Source organism: Megalops cyprinoides, chromosome 4 (assembly GCF_013368585.1).
Source record: "Megalops cyprinoides isolate fMegCyp1 chromosome 4, fMegCyp1.pri, whole genome shotgun sequence".
Lineage (NCBI taxonomy): Eukaryota > Metazoa > Chordata > Actinopteri > Elopiformes > Megalopidae > Megalops > Megalops cyprinoides.
Genome location: NC_050586.1, coordinates 23,053,782 through 23,068,901, shown reverse-complemented (window position 1 = coordinate 23,068,901; position 15,120 = coordinate 23,053,782). Strand labels below are relative to the sequence as shown.

Below are 15,120 nucleotides of genomic sequence, written 5' to 3'. Positions count from 1 at the left end.
ACTCCTGATGATGAAAGAGACTGTACATTCAATGCTGATGGGAAGCACACAGGTCTCCCATGGCCCGTGCTTCCTTTGGCTGTCCACATTACCTCTGTTTTGTTTTTGGTCCCAGTTTCAGCACTGTATATTAGAGAAAATACTAGTTTTGACACTTCTGTTTTGATTTCAAAAGGGCAGATTTTTGCCATCTATAGCCAATGAATTCAAAGTTAAGGTGACCTTTGACTACAGACTGATTCCACTTTTTGTGCATGTAGTCAGGGTGTTACCAACATATTTTATTTGGGAGAGTACAGAAAGGTCAGACTGTCAGAAAAGAGACAGAACAATAACTTAATGAATTACAATAAACTGTGTTGACCTTGCCTTGGAGTACAAGGGCGGTGATGCGCCAAAGAGTGATGACCAGAAGTGGGGCACATGATTTATACAGTAAGTAGCTTCTTTTATCTTCCAGCCTTTTTCTCTGGCCATTGTGTTTTTGTTTACATGTCGGCAGCTCAAACTGGCCTTCACTGCCACTGAGTAGAACAGGTCCATATTGAGCACGTGCATGTTCATATGTAACTTTCCCTTCTAAAGGGGAAATAGGAACAAATAAAAACTCAAATTACATAAAACCAAATAAAAAGTCAGAGGCCAAACAAAAAGCACTCCTTTGTTCTGACTTACTTTAGCTGTACCCATTCTGAAGTTCTTAAGAAGAGTCTCCTCAAGTCAGTTTGTATGTTCTAGTCCTGTGTTTTATGTTCTGCAGTAACTTATTTGTCTCCATTAAAACTGTCTATTGACCACTCCATTGACTATAGAAGTCAGGTTTGCTCTGTAGGATTCAAAGTCATGTCTGGGAATATCCCCCATCTCTTGGCGGCTCCTCCATTCCCAACTCCCAGCATCCTCCTCTTCCTTGCCAGGACCAAAGGCATTATAGGTGAGTTAAAATCACTTTTAGTCTCTTTCGTGCTTCTCACAGATTGTCTTGTAGCCTTTCCATGTACGTTCTGATTTCTGTGGACTGCCCCAGATCCATGTCCTGACACACCCACTTGATGTCGTCCTCATTGCCTATGAGGATGGAGTTGGTGTAGGGTCCTCCGTCATCTGGGAGAATGGTGGCAAAGGAGGTGAACTTGACTCGCTTGCGCTTGGCGCTGGGCGAGTTGTTGAGGGGCTCAACTTTTGGGTCCTTGCCGTTGCAGGGCCCGGGGTCAGCAGAGCGGTGAATCTGACCCTGAATGTTCTTCTGAGCCCCACCATTGAGCAGGTACTTGCTCTCCTCATAGCCCTCCCCCCGGTCAATAATGGTGGTGCACTCATCAGGGTGGGTGGAGGTCTCTGTGTGGTGCTCCAGAAGCTCTGCCTCATTGCCCAGCCACACCCAGTCATGGGCGTGGTTCATGTTGCCCTGCTCCAGGACTGGGAGCTGCTTGTGGCGATACCTGAAGGCAAAGGTCACACAGTTTATGAGGAAGACCAGGATAGCCAGGCAGAAGACACCCAGCAGGGCGTACATCCCAATCTCAAGGTCCGACAACCCTCGAGCAGTCTGGGACAGATCACTTTCCGCACCCCCTGGGAGATCAACCTGGGCAGGGAAGCTGGTGAAGTCCACAGGAATGTTTACAATTTGGCCCGAGTCGCTGCCAGCCAGCTTGTTGCCCCCGACACGACTGGTGATGGTGGTCTTGGTGGTGGTGCTGACCTTCCGCATGGCCCCCTCTTCACGGTCAGAGGAGGCACTGTTATATTTCCAGGCATCTCCCCCGGCCTTGTCCTGCTCCAGGCCCTTCAGCCTCCGCTCACTAGTGCTGTTGTCAAGGCCACCATTTCCATCTCCCTCTTCTTGCCCCCCACCCTTCTGGTCCACGTCATTCTGCCCAAACTTTACACGGACATTCCCAGTCCCCATCGCCAGCACACTCTTTCTCTTTGACTTCTGACAGGTCTCTGAGATGACCATCTCAACCCTGACCAGGGGACCCTGCCCCTCTCCTTCAGCCACCACCACTGGCCACTTGAGCGGTTGCTCCTGATAGGTAGAGACTATATTTTCATCCAGGGAGGTGGCGCTCAGAGTGAAGTCTTTGGGGTCGTAAATATTGAGGGGTGTCACAGAGCCATCGCTGAACTGGATCCAGGCACTGATGATAGCGTCCTGCAGAAAAACAAGAAAGACGGAGTCACATCAACTTCTCCACTGTTGTTCAAAATGCAATCCTGCCAGAGCCTTCATCACAATAGGTTCATGCAAGATTGCATTCAAAGCCCTGCACATTTCACGGTTCTCTTGTTCAAACACAAAACAAATATTTCTGCTGTGGTATCACTAGCTCAGTTAAATTTAATGTTCCCATGTCACAGACAAAGAGGACGTGCGGAAAACAAAGTTGATGAGATATAAAATTATTCTCATCAACTTAACTTTAGTTAAATTGTTATTCATTGCTGTGAAAATGGGCAACTTTTCTTTTTCTTAAAAGTCTATATGCATTTTTAATTTCCCCAGATAAAAAAATATAAGATAATTTGTTCTTTAATAAAACACTCTATCCTTACTAACACCTAAACCCCTCAAGAAAAGTAATTAAACCTCTATGTTGGAGGCAACAATTTGTTTCCTCATTGATAATGAGAGGATAAATACAAACAGAGGGAAAAAATAAGACAAAAAAACTGAAGGTTAACTGCATGGGAGTAAATCTGCTTTCATTACCACAGACTGACTATTTTCAAATTAGTTTTTAAAGTAATATTAACTTGAGACATACTCCATCATAATTACACCAAGGTTCATGGCTTTATACACAATGATCTGACACTACATGCAAAGCATTCACACAGTGAAAAATAAGATGTTCACAAGCTACTGTCTTGCTGTATGTCTGGTTCCCTAGCAACGCTGGCATCAAATCCAAACTATTTTCTATTAAACTGATGAGACAAACATATCAAGCCTGTTAAAAAGTTAATATTGTTGAAAGTGTTTCAGAATTTAGATTCTACATGTAATTTTTATTACTAACTATTGTTACTTAAATCATTGAATAAGTGATTTGTGAAGTATATACATCATCTGTTCAGATATCAGACAGTCACTGCAACACCTGTTGCTAGGACAACAAAAGCTTTTTTTACACTCATTTTCTTTGTATTCACACAAGTGTTTTGTTGAAATAACACAGGATTATGGATATGGGAGCCTTCAATTGTGCTGGATGATTTAAGAAGTTACTCTGTATTTCATTTATCCTTGATCCTTGAAGTCAAATGTTTTGTTTTTTTATCAGTAAGTATGCAGTTTATTCTTAGTGCATCCTACAAAGAAGAGGAAACTTGTGGCCAAACTAAGCATTAATTTCTGTTAAAAATAATATTAAAAATTCCTTGACATACTATGCTAAGCATGCATTCAGCTGCATTGCTGCATTGCAGCAACTGTTTCATATTTCAGATCTTGCTTATATTTTATCTGTTTGTTTGCTTGCAGACTGTTTAAACCTCACATCGTATTCGTGTTGTGTGTAATGATCCATGAATCATACTCCCCTTCCCCTCCCTTCATAAAAATGATTGTGACACAAGGCAGTCACCTGTTTGGAGGAGTGCAACAGGTCCTGGGCAGTGGCTGTGGCCACAATGGCCCGGCTACTTCCTGGACTGGATTGCAGGGATAGTGTCAGCCCGGCCACCAGCTGTATCCCCAGATCAGTGATGGTCACCTTGTCATCCAGCACAGTCACTGTCTTCTCCGCCAGAATAGAGTCCGAAAGAGGTGACAGCACCTGAAGAAGAGTCCGCTCATCATTACCAGTCCTACTGACATCATCTTGCTATTATACGCAAAGTTCTAATCTCAAAAGTCAATCAAGACCACTTAGCCCAAACAAGATAGTGGATTAAAAGAAGAGGAAAACAGATTTACTACAATACACAGTGAGGCAATAGAAAATACCTTCACCTAAAAAGAACCACTAAGCGAATATGCCGATGTTGAGCACAATCCCTCAGTACCATTCCCCTGCCACTTGTTGAGTGACAAAAAGGGAGACTTCCCAGCTGAGAGAGCGAAATTGAAACGTCAAAAAATCAAAAGCATTCCAACGATGGCATCGAGGGACTGCGTTGTATAAGTCCCTCTTTGAATTTCAATTACGTTTGCATCAGCGGCGGCCTCAGAGCCTTGCCAGAACACTCAACTTGCAGGCCTCAATTTAATTACTTAATAGTGACATAACTGCAGCACAGTAAACCAAACCATGTCCGTCACAAACATTCTGACATTTTTCTCTGGGTGTATGCCAGAAGCAACTCTCAATCAGCCTGCTATCACTGGATGAGACCTCTGAAAATCCTGTTAGCAAAGAGGACGGGAGTTGTCAAAATGTCGGCAGGCGGGCAATCATGACAGTTTCCTGTACAGATCTGCAAGAGGGCAAATTGTGATACTCTTCTGGCTGAGCCAACGCTCACATTGCATTTAGGTAAACGGGCCATCTCAAAATCAACTGAAGCAATGATGTCTGAATCAGCCAATTATGATTACAGACAAAACCTTGCTGCAAATAATTGCAAATGTCCTAGAGTTACATAAACAAGTCTGGGAGTGGATTGACGGTGCTCTGGTACGACATTTCTGGGACAAAAGACAAGGCAGTTTGCTCTGTTTTCAGCTGATTACTGACCAACCTCTAGAAAAGCCCAGGAACATCAGAACTCGTCATCACACTACAAAGGATGTCATTTTAAGACTAACTCAGTGGGGTATTTCTTTTCAACACAAATGTGTACAAACAGGATTATAGAAAAAGAGGGTTATTTTCCTGAAATATGGCCACTGTGTTATTGTAGTGTTGTTTTGGACCACAGAAGAGTAAGAGAGAGTGTGTGTCTGTGTGTCTGAGTGTGTGTGTGTCCGTGTGTGTGTGTGAGAGAGAGAGAGAGAGAGAGAGAAAGACAGAAAGTGCTTTGTGTCTGTGGCAGTATGTTGTATATAGAACTGTCTTTTATCTTAATTGGTCATTTTTATTGGACAGAAGATTGTTTTATTTATGACAGTGCATGGTATTAATAGCAGGATTTTGTCGATGGCTGAGTGTATTGTATGTCCTATTAGCGTGCCTTTGGCAGTATTTTGTCATTGACAATTCATCATCTGTAGCACTGGGTTTTGCCTGACAGTACATTTTATATTTACATGTTGCATCTTTGAAATGCAATACATGTATGTCTGTGTATTATGTCTCTGGCAGCTGGTTTTGTCTGTGGAACTGTGTTTTGTCTATGGCAGTACACTGTCTCTGACAGCATCTTTGTCCAAGGATGTCCAGCTGCAGCTGACATTGTTTGCATACCTGGATGGTAGTGATGCCCAGGTCCCTCCCCATCAGCACCCGGCCGTCCAGCAGCCTGGCGATCCGCGGGTCTTCCACCTTGAAGAAATCCAGCACCAGGTCCGTGATGTCCACCTGCCAGTCAGGACCAAGCATGTACACCAGCTCCCCACCGGGATCAGCTGGTTCCGCAACAAAGTGGGTCAGAACCCGGACCAGAGCGTACTGGTACTGCAGCGTGCAGCCTTTGCCCTTCTTCTCGTCTTCCTCGTCATCCTCGCTGTCACGCGTGGGTCTGTGGGGTGTGCATGGCTCATCAGATAACATGGCACAATGCTCTGCAGGACCAGACACACCCTACTCTGCATACTCTGTACTCTGCAATACTCACAAAACGCTCTGTGTGCTTCTCTTTCCCGGACTCCTGATAGAAGAACATCACCTCTGAAGCTCTAAACCAGACAACAACCACTGCTGGAAACAATCCACAAGTCCACAAACTTTTCCTAGACATTTAAAGCATGGCATGCTTCCATAATTAGGCTGCCCTATTCTTTGTCAGTTTAAGTCAACACTATACTACTCCTTATTATCATATTAACAGTCTTCATAGTGCTGTACACATGACAGCCAAGAGTAAGTGTTACCTTTCCTGCATCAGAATCGAAGCCCAGCAGGTTTGCTGGGAATCTACTGCTTGGCAGACAGACAAAAAACAGGCCACACCGGCACACAATCTCCCTTTCCTAAAACACCACCGTGATTACAAGATTTCTCTGCACATTTCCCCGAAGACTTTGGAGATAGCTTCCTCCTCTTTCAGCAGCACACTACAGCGACGGAGAGAGCTGTCTTCAAATCTGGGGAAACCAAAATTGGCCAAATTGAAAAATGGGCCCAGCAGACAGATTCAAGGCTCCTGCCAGCCGCTGCAGTAATAACACCACCTCCTCAGACCCAGGCGAGAAAGAAAGAGCAGGTAGAAAGGAAATAAACCCGGTGACATTAAACAGGGAGAAATGGTGAATATTTGTACTTTTGTTTTGTACATTTGTCAATGAAGCAACTGCAAATAAGTTGACAATAAATCACCATGGCAATAATATGCATATGCTTATTGCATATAAATACAGCCCTTGGAACTGCATTGGACAACATCTCTAGAATACATTGGTTGTTTTATACTTTTATTCATTTAAACTGCAGATTCTCATAACTGTATAAACCTAAAGTTGTTTTTTTTCTGCATATTCTGTCACAATGGTGAGATTTTGTGACTCTAAACTGGGAGAAATGGGACAGATTTTTATAGTGCATCTAGGGTGAAACAATTTAATTTAAACAATGTGACATGATAATACTTCCTGCACAATCCTAGGTGTGTTTGTATTACATACAAAACACCTTTTAAACACTCTTATAAATAGAACTGCTCTTACATTACATGGTGTTGTTCACTTGCTTTGAAAATGCTCATATTCATCACAATAATTTCTATGCACATTCAATCTGCTGATTATAGCACTAGGCTTCTGTTATTCCATGAACTGAGAACAACATTTCCTGTGAAAGTGCTCAATACCTGTTCTTCGAACTCATCAACTCAAGTGCATAGTGTACTTCCCTTATCACTTTTTTGCACCTCAGCCGAAATGCTTGGAAACAAGGGGGTACTCACCTCTTGTTGGAGAGGATGGGCACCCTCCAGCCCTTCACTTGGCTGAGCTCTGTGTCCGACACCTCAATCTGCAGAGGCAGGCGGGGCACCCACACTGTCAGCTGCAGCTGGGTGTGGAGGTACAGGTAGGTGAAGTTCACTAGCAGAGACTGCTTGCCCCTCATCTCCTTCCCATTCACCAGGACCGCGTCGCACCCCGGCGACACCTGTGGGCAAAGGCATGTGCAGCCTTGTCATTTGAGGCCACCTAACACCATTCCCCGACAGGTTACAGCAAGCAGCCTGCATCCCCTTGCATTCATGCTGGGTGCCCTGCATCCCTGCTGGCTTGCAGTGACAGAATTCTGCAGGTATCACTTTGGATGATTTAAGATGCCGCCTCGCAAGGCTGACTTTCCAAACAAAACAAGGGACACTTGTTTCACTTGGACTCTCATCCTTGTGTAGTTGTTACCCATCTTTGGAAAAACACGGTCCAATAGGTGATGCTAAAGTGTTCAGAAATCATTTCCCAGAAATCTACTGGCAGAACAGAAAGGCACCTCGAAACAGCTGGGACAGTTGGCCACGGACTAAGTGGGACCCAACGGAATGAATCAGCTTCCTGTCTGTGTTTGCCCTTCTCTGATCCCAGTGGCTTCACTTGGGTAATCTTGCAGTCTGCCAAAGGATTCTTTCAGGTGTCCCATGACACACAAAGGGCTCAACTGCCTGGGCACTGACACAGGAATTGGATAATGATGATGCAGTAGCAGTGTGACGGGCCTCTCAGACAGAAATATTGCACAGACACCAAGCCATGATTATCTGTCTGCACCAAATCGGGGCGCATGATGAACTATCTTGGGAGCTGGGTGATAATGCGCTTTCCGAGATCAGGTCCAACAACACCACCACCAAACAAAATTAATGTTACTGGAAAATGAATTAATATGCTACAAGATGTGCAACAGCAAACTCAATCTGAAAAGTTCAGTATTTCCATATCACACTCAGTGACAGATGTACACAGGGGGAAAACAACTTTGATGTAATCAGTGTCACCAACACCTAGCAACTATTACTGAGGCAGGAGATTGTAATAATTGTGCAGTGGCTCCTCCTGGTAATTCGAGATGGGAGTTTTCATCTTGTCTGATTGCTGTTGCATTACAATTTCTTCAGCACACCCTGCAATTAGACAATAAGCTAAAACATCCTCTCTTACCACCCCTGCATCAGCTATACTGCTGCAGGAAAAGGGGAAGCAGTTTGAGGCCAACCTGATACATTGTGTATGTGATCATATATTGATACATTTTATATGATATCATCTTAAACATTCAAAACATACCATGCTGGAGTATGGTCATTTATGAAAGTAATCACTTTGTGGAGGAACACATTCTTCAAACAGTGGTCCACCCAAACTTTGAAAACTGGAACAATTACAATATATTGACAAAGCAGAATTATTAATTGGTGATTATTATATTTAAATGCATTTCTCTGCCACCTCCATCTTTTCTCCAACCCCCTGTACAGACTGCTCACTTTTAGTCCTTGGGGGCAGTAATTCAAATGGTAGTTTTTGTTCTCAGAATCAAGCCAAGGACTCAAAACAAAATGTTAACATGCACAGAGCTGTTGACGCTGTGAGGGAGTGGAGTGGAATGGAATTGCTATTGATCTGGGGTGAGGAGCACGGGAAGGATGAAGGCAGCAGGAAGCTGCTGTGTCGGGATGTCAACGCTCATCACTACTTAACATGCTTGTGATGGACTATCATTCTCCTTCAGACCACAGATTAACTGTATCCATTCAGAGTGGCAGTGGAGTGGCGTTGACATGGAGCGCTCCAAACCTTGGGGTAAAGGCTGATGTGATTTAATAACGGATGGCCTCTCTCTCTCTCTCTCTTCTTTCACTCTCTTTCTCTCTTTCTCTTTCACTCTGGCCTTCTGATGAATTTGATTAATGCCACACCAGAGTCTTCAGGACTTTTATGACACCCTAATGATTCTGGGAGGTGTGACGGCACTTTCAGAACACGCCGCCTTCCTGCCATAGCGTGCTCTTTTAGCGCCTCTAGCGCTTGTCACGGTCTTCCATCTTCTCACCATCTTGACAATCTGTCACATTTATCTAATTTCACCCAGGGGGTCAAGCAAGGGACACCAAATCTGTTGGGGGGGGGTTCTACATAACACACTTTTTATGTGCAGTGGCCCATGCAAGAAATGAAAATAATGATGTTTGAAGCAAACCCCTGCCGTTGGTTTTTGAGAGCTGGATTGCTAGACTGATATTTGTTAAGTCATGAAAAGACACCCTTCCCTCCCAAATTTTTTTTCTTGGAATTTTTTAGTACTCCTGAGAAAATTAGGAGATGGGTTACCAGTTGCCAACTTCCCTTGTATCTAAAAACTGAGATATTACAGTTTACAGTTACTGAGATCCACAGTCCTTGCAGCACTTACTTTCACTGGTTCTGACTCTGATGAATAGCAAAATGTTCACTGACATGTTACACTTTCAAATATGAGTCCCATTTCCTTTCCTGTTTGATAAAGAGCCACTAAACAATTCTCTGATAAAGATTGTTAGAAAGTGACAAAAGGGCACTCAACACTCAATATCTAGCTGTGAATGCCTTTGGGGTTCTTCGAAGTGAGGGCCCGCGAGACTGGCTGGAGGTTTGGGCCTTGGCTAGGCTTCAACCCCATGCAGTCTATAGCATAAGAGCGCTTCACATTGTCTACTACTGAGATGGAACCAGGGCTGGTGACTGCAATGACTTTTTCAGACTAAATAATACTAAGAACAAAGCAAAGCATTAAATACACCATTTTTTTTACAGAATTCAGCAGATGGTGCAGGGTTGGCAATAATGTTCATGCTGTACTCGTACGGATAAATTAACAATGTACATCCAGGATTGTTTCGAGAAAAACAACACTTATGATTTCACTTCAGCTCAAATTGGCTTTTTTTTTTAACTGTTTGTAGGGCGATTCAAGGAATGGACGAACACTACTGCTCTGTGTACCAAACAAGCACGGCAGGAACAATGCTCTTGTAGATGCTCTAGCCACAGCACTTTTTAGCGTTCCAGAGCAGAAAAGCATAACATCAGAAAAAGAGAGCGATGGAAAGTGTCTGTGTGTGTGTGTGTGTGTGTGCGTGTGTGCGTGCATCTGTGTGAGACAGAGAGAGAGAGAGAGAGAGCGAGAGAGAGAGAGAGAGAGAGAGAGAAAGAGAGATGCAAAACAAGCAGTAGATTATATATACACCTTACATAGCCTGAGGGACTCTGAGGAATTACTACTCCATGAAAGCAGAACTTGGAGATAAAGGGAAAGAAGATGGAAAAAATGAAGCAAAATGTTGTTTTTATCATAATGAAACATATGCAGATATTTGTACATGTATGGATGATTGCTTACAAAAATATGGTTGGAATTACAAGAAATTATTTTTCTGTTCAATAACATTTTATGCACGGTTTATGTTTTGTAAATTTGTTGGCAATACTTGCTGTACACTTTCACATTGGAATAAAACTCATTTGAATTTGGTCTGATTCTGACTGACAGTGATACATAGAGAGGGAGGGGAGTCTGGCCAAACATGTATTTGATGGTAAAATTAAGTAATTCATTGATGCCCCTGCAGAGGCCTCAACTCCCGTGCACTTTGGATATTTACATAAAGAACCTTCAATTCTGTGCAAACTGGTATGAGACATAATGCATTAAAAAGCAACTCCATAAATGTGTGTGGTATTCCTTTTTTCCATCATTTCAACCTCATGTGTTAACATATATGACAGTATGTATAGAGTACAGAGTGATAGTTTGGTAGGACTACAAAAAAGTGCAGGTCACCTTTCATGAGTCGGTTATACAGACACCTGATGCTGTCTTGACTGGTCAGAAAAGTAGGATGAGAAATTGAAAGAGACAATGAAGTTCAATAAATTACTGAGCGACAACATGCATTCCTTTCTGGAATTCATTGAAAATCCATACCCAGCTTTTTCTGTTTTACTGCAACATACCGTTCAAACCTCTCCTGGCAAAAGCTCAATATACCTGAAGCCCCAGCCTCAGCCCCAGTGGTAAGAAGAAATTAGCAGAGGCTACCCGTATAAAGAGGTGATAAAATTCAAAGTTGACTACAAATCGCTAATGTGATCTGTTGGGTTGAATATTAAATCACATCATTAATACCAAATCTCAATATTGAAATGATCACAATTTCAATGCGTGATCATGCTGTTTGAAACAACGGGTGCATTCCAACTGGAAGCAGGCCAGCTGGAAAAGCTTGAGTGACAGCGTTGAAATATGAGTAAAAAGAAAATGACCCTGGAAGACTGTCAGAATGAGAGAATAGGAATATTTTCTGAGCAGACAACAAAACAAAGGAAACGTCTTCCAAGTGCAAGCGTGTCCAAGACAAGTGTTCCAAATGAAAAGCTTGATGAATCATTCTAAAGAGCAATTATGAGCAATTTGGAAGCTGATATGAGATTAGCTGATTCTTTTCAAAACATCAGCGAACATCCGAACGCAATGAAAATCTGATATCCCGTCGAGGATTTAATTACGGTGATTCCAATTTTCACAATTAAGAGACACTGAAGGCGATCTGATAAGGGCTGTCAGCAGCGGGCTTTCGACAGTAAAGCAGGGCCACTCCACGCACGCTTCCTTCCTGCTGGCTCAAATCACGGTCCCCTCCCACATTGCTCTGTCAAGGCGCTCCTTTCTCTTCATTCACACTTCTGTCCGCTGAGCACTTACTCTTAGTATTTGGGGGGCCGAGGGGAAAGACAGAACAGAACAGAAAGCCCAACATCTGCCATCCAAATAAAACGCGGGCCTCACGCCGATAGGCAGAGCAGGTGTTGGTTCGGTAGGAGCCATGATATCAAAGGCTTCTGCTCCAGGCCCGGTGTGCTCAAAGGCATCTGCCATCTCAGTCTGTCAAGGGCCACGTGCCGAGGGGGGTCTGCATGCAGGGAGGGAGGCTACACTGAAGGCACCATGAGAGAGGCTAAATCGAATCCAACAACAGGGCGAGGCTGTTAAATAAAAGAGCTTTCCCATTCTGTTCAGATGAGTGGTGCCCGTGAGATTGGGGAGCGGGGGAGTCACGCTGATGTCAAACTGAGTTCACAGCTACCAGAAAGACTGATGCTGAAAGTTGACAGCAATCAATCAAAGCCGCAAAGTGAGGCATGACCGATTCCCTTTGACCCGTAACAATATGTATGGTACTATACTAAAATAGCCAAGAGGTCAAAAGATCATTGAAGCAGATATTAACAGATAATAAATGACAAACATTTTGTATTCCCTTTAGAACACTATGAAGTCACATCTAATACACAATGAATACCTAACATTACGGTGAAACACTGTGTTCATGTACTTGTTTAAAATACAGGCATGTTTGTTATTATAATCATTGCTAAAAAAATCTAAATAAGCTCATCTCCTATTCTGAATACAGGCTGTGTGCATAATTTGCCATTTTCACCTGGTGTCGTTTTGCAGTTGTTTTTGTGGCTGGGGGTTTATTTGCAGTCAGCTGCTGGCCCAGTAAAAAAAAAAAAAAAACATTCCCCTGTGTCAATGCCAAACAGCTGAGCAATGGTTTTGGAGACACTGAAAAATTGATTTAATCTCTCTGTCTATTTTAGAAAAGTGGAAAAAAATGTGGATCACAGCATTTGGCATGAACAAAGACCAGGACCAGGCAGCTGTCTTCCAGGGCACAACAAAGAGGAAATTGTATTTCAACTGGAGGAAACAAAGGTAAGAGCCCTCTTTTCATGATGGACTAGACAAGAACCAGCCATGGACCAATCAGACCACCACAGACCACAGCTTTTGAGACATCACGAAAGGTTCATTTCAGAAATGAAAAAGCCTTGGCAATATCTGGAAACACTCTAAGACAATAGAAAAATAACTTTGCTTAGGTAACTGTAACCACAAGTTGCATGTCTATTTGGGTATGGACTGTGTCTGTAATTCACATTCGTATTTGTAATCCAATTCTTCCTCTCCTTCTTTGTATTACTACTACTACTACTACTACGATGATGATGATGATTATTATTATTATTATTACAAAACAACACTCCAATTTTCCCTTTTTATCTTCTCATTGTAACTTCAATGAATGACCCACTGATAACTCGATAAAATGTTGCTGATGACAGATAAGTGACTGATACCATACTAAGTTATCCTACAGAAGTGTTCTGATTTCTGAAGGACCTGCAGCACACAAAGTTTCTACCAAACTTTTCCAAGAGAAGTCACAGAACAGCAGAATACTTTAGACAAAAACACAAAAAGAGTTAGGCGATTAGGAATAAATGTGCCAAGGATTTTCCTTTCAGTCCCTCCAGAATTTTGAACAGCAAGGAACTCTCTTCCTAGAAGAATTAGCAGCTTAAATGCTGAACTGATTCCACAACCCCGCCACCTCCCTGCAGATTATGGCAAACCCATGCTCTCCTTTCCTGTGATAGATCACTGGTTATTCAGCTGACAATGCAAAACTGCCACTGCCTGGAAAAGACCGGTTGTTTCACAAACTGAGCATCAAATTATTTGGAAAAGTTGCTGTTCTCTTTCTGCCAGGGTTGAGAAACAGAATACCTGACAGGGAGGAGAAGAGCCTGAAAAAGAGGTGAAAAACCCATGGAGGCCAACACACTATCTGTCTGATAGAAACAGAATGAAGCATATTCAAAATTTCACCAAACATGGTATGTTATCCCTCTCCTGACTGGTGACACAGTCTTCAAAAGGCGTTAATGTGAGTGAAAAATGTGAAACCATCTCAAACAAGGATGGGCCATGGCTGTAGTGGAGCAAGCGGGGGGGCAGAGGGTGCAGCTAAGGGGCCCAATCTGCCTTACTGAACATGCATTTTGTTGTTTAGTTGAATATTTTGAATAAAGTTTGTTTGCGCATCTTGATTGCAGCAAAAAAATAAAAAGTCAGACTGAGGGCGCCGTGATATTTACTTTGAATGAGCAGAGACACAACAGAGTTACAGAAACCTTTATTTGCTGGCCAGTATCCTTGTGTAAGTGTACAAACAGAAAAAATACGCCCTCTGATCGAGTCCCAAAGTATAGGAACTAGGCGATCGCTGGCTGTCTTGTTTTATTTCCCATCGCCGTCACTGCTGACGGAGCCGCGGTATTTAAAAATGGTCTCACACAATGAAGTGTGCTGAAATAGCACACCTCATTATAATAATCAGCATTTCTCTCTGTTACGCCCTGCCGTCTCCGTAAGTTTCCCCTTGGATCTGTCTTGCATTACCATACAGCCTATAATAGGCTGTATAAGAGCCCACTACAGGTCCTCGCCCCCTCTGAAATGAGCCATCGGCTCCACCCCAGGCCCATGGGCTTTTGAAGAGCACTTAATGCCCACAAGCACTTGGTCGCAAAAATATGGCCATGAGTTTGTCCCATTGAGGACTTGACAAGTAGCATCTTTGACAAGAGATTTGATGGGAGAACACTACCCAATTCTCCATTCACTAGTTGCTTATTTTTACTATACCAATTTATACTGCCAGAGAAATTGAGGTAAAGTGCCATACCACTTAAATCCACAATTCCCCCGGCCAGGCAAAACACTTCACCCATAATTCCACATATGATTCCCATAAATGAAAACTGACACAGCTTCAAGAACAGCAGCAAACAAAAAAACCAGGACAGATGCTCCACTGGGGTGTTGTTTATAAGATTGATGTGAATAGCAAAATAGCATCCCTGACAGGATTCACAAAGTAATGGTTGTCCTCAATTGTGCACTGTGTCACCAGTTCAAACCAGTTCACATGATGCAAGATGTAGCTCCATAAAGCTGAGCACTGAGGCAGTAGCACCACAGAGATGTTAGCTGGGCAAAGTGCTCTTGCTACCGCAAGGGCTTTCCCCAGGATGATATAGGCCTACCCCTGATCTGCTTAAGACTCCCACCTGACCATCTTTTGAGAGGTGCATTATACCAATGGTCTCTGCTGATTCATACTGCTGTCACTGGCCGATTCCATTACACACATCCTCCTGGCTCTCTCAACTCC

The 15,120-nt window shown here is 43.1% G+C and overlaps 1 protein-coding gene across 1 annotated transcript in view; it reads right to left on the bottom strand.

The window, feature by feature from the left end:
* Positions 1 to 776: 776 nt before the first annotated feature.
* si:dkey-215k6.1 (transmembrane protein 132C) overlaps positions 777 to 15,120 on the bottom strand; it is a 165,473-nt gene continuing 151,129 nt past the window's right edge. The window contains exons 6-9 of the mRNA XM_036527031.1: positions 7,012 to 7,217; positions 5,355 to 5,628; positions 3,594 to 3,785; positions 777 to 2,158 (exon numbers count right to left, since the gene is read on the bottom strand). Of these exons, the coding sequence (XP_036382924.1) occupies positions 971 to 2,158; positions 3,594 to 3,785; positions 5,355 to 5,628; positions 7,012 to 7,217 (1,860 nt within the window). The 3' untranslated portion in view covers positions 777 to 970. The remainder of the gene's footprint in view (positions 2,159 to 3,593; positions 3,786 to 5,354; positions 5,629 to 7,011; positions 7,218 to 15,120) is intronic.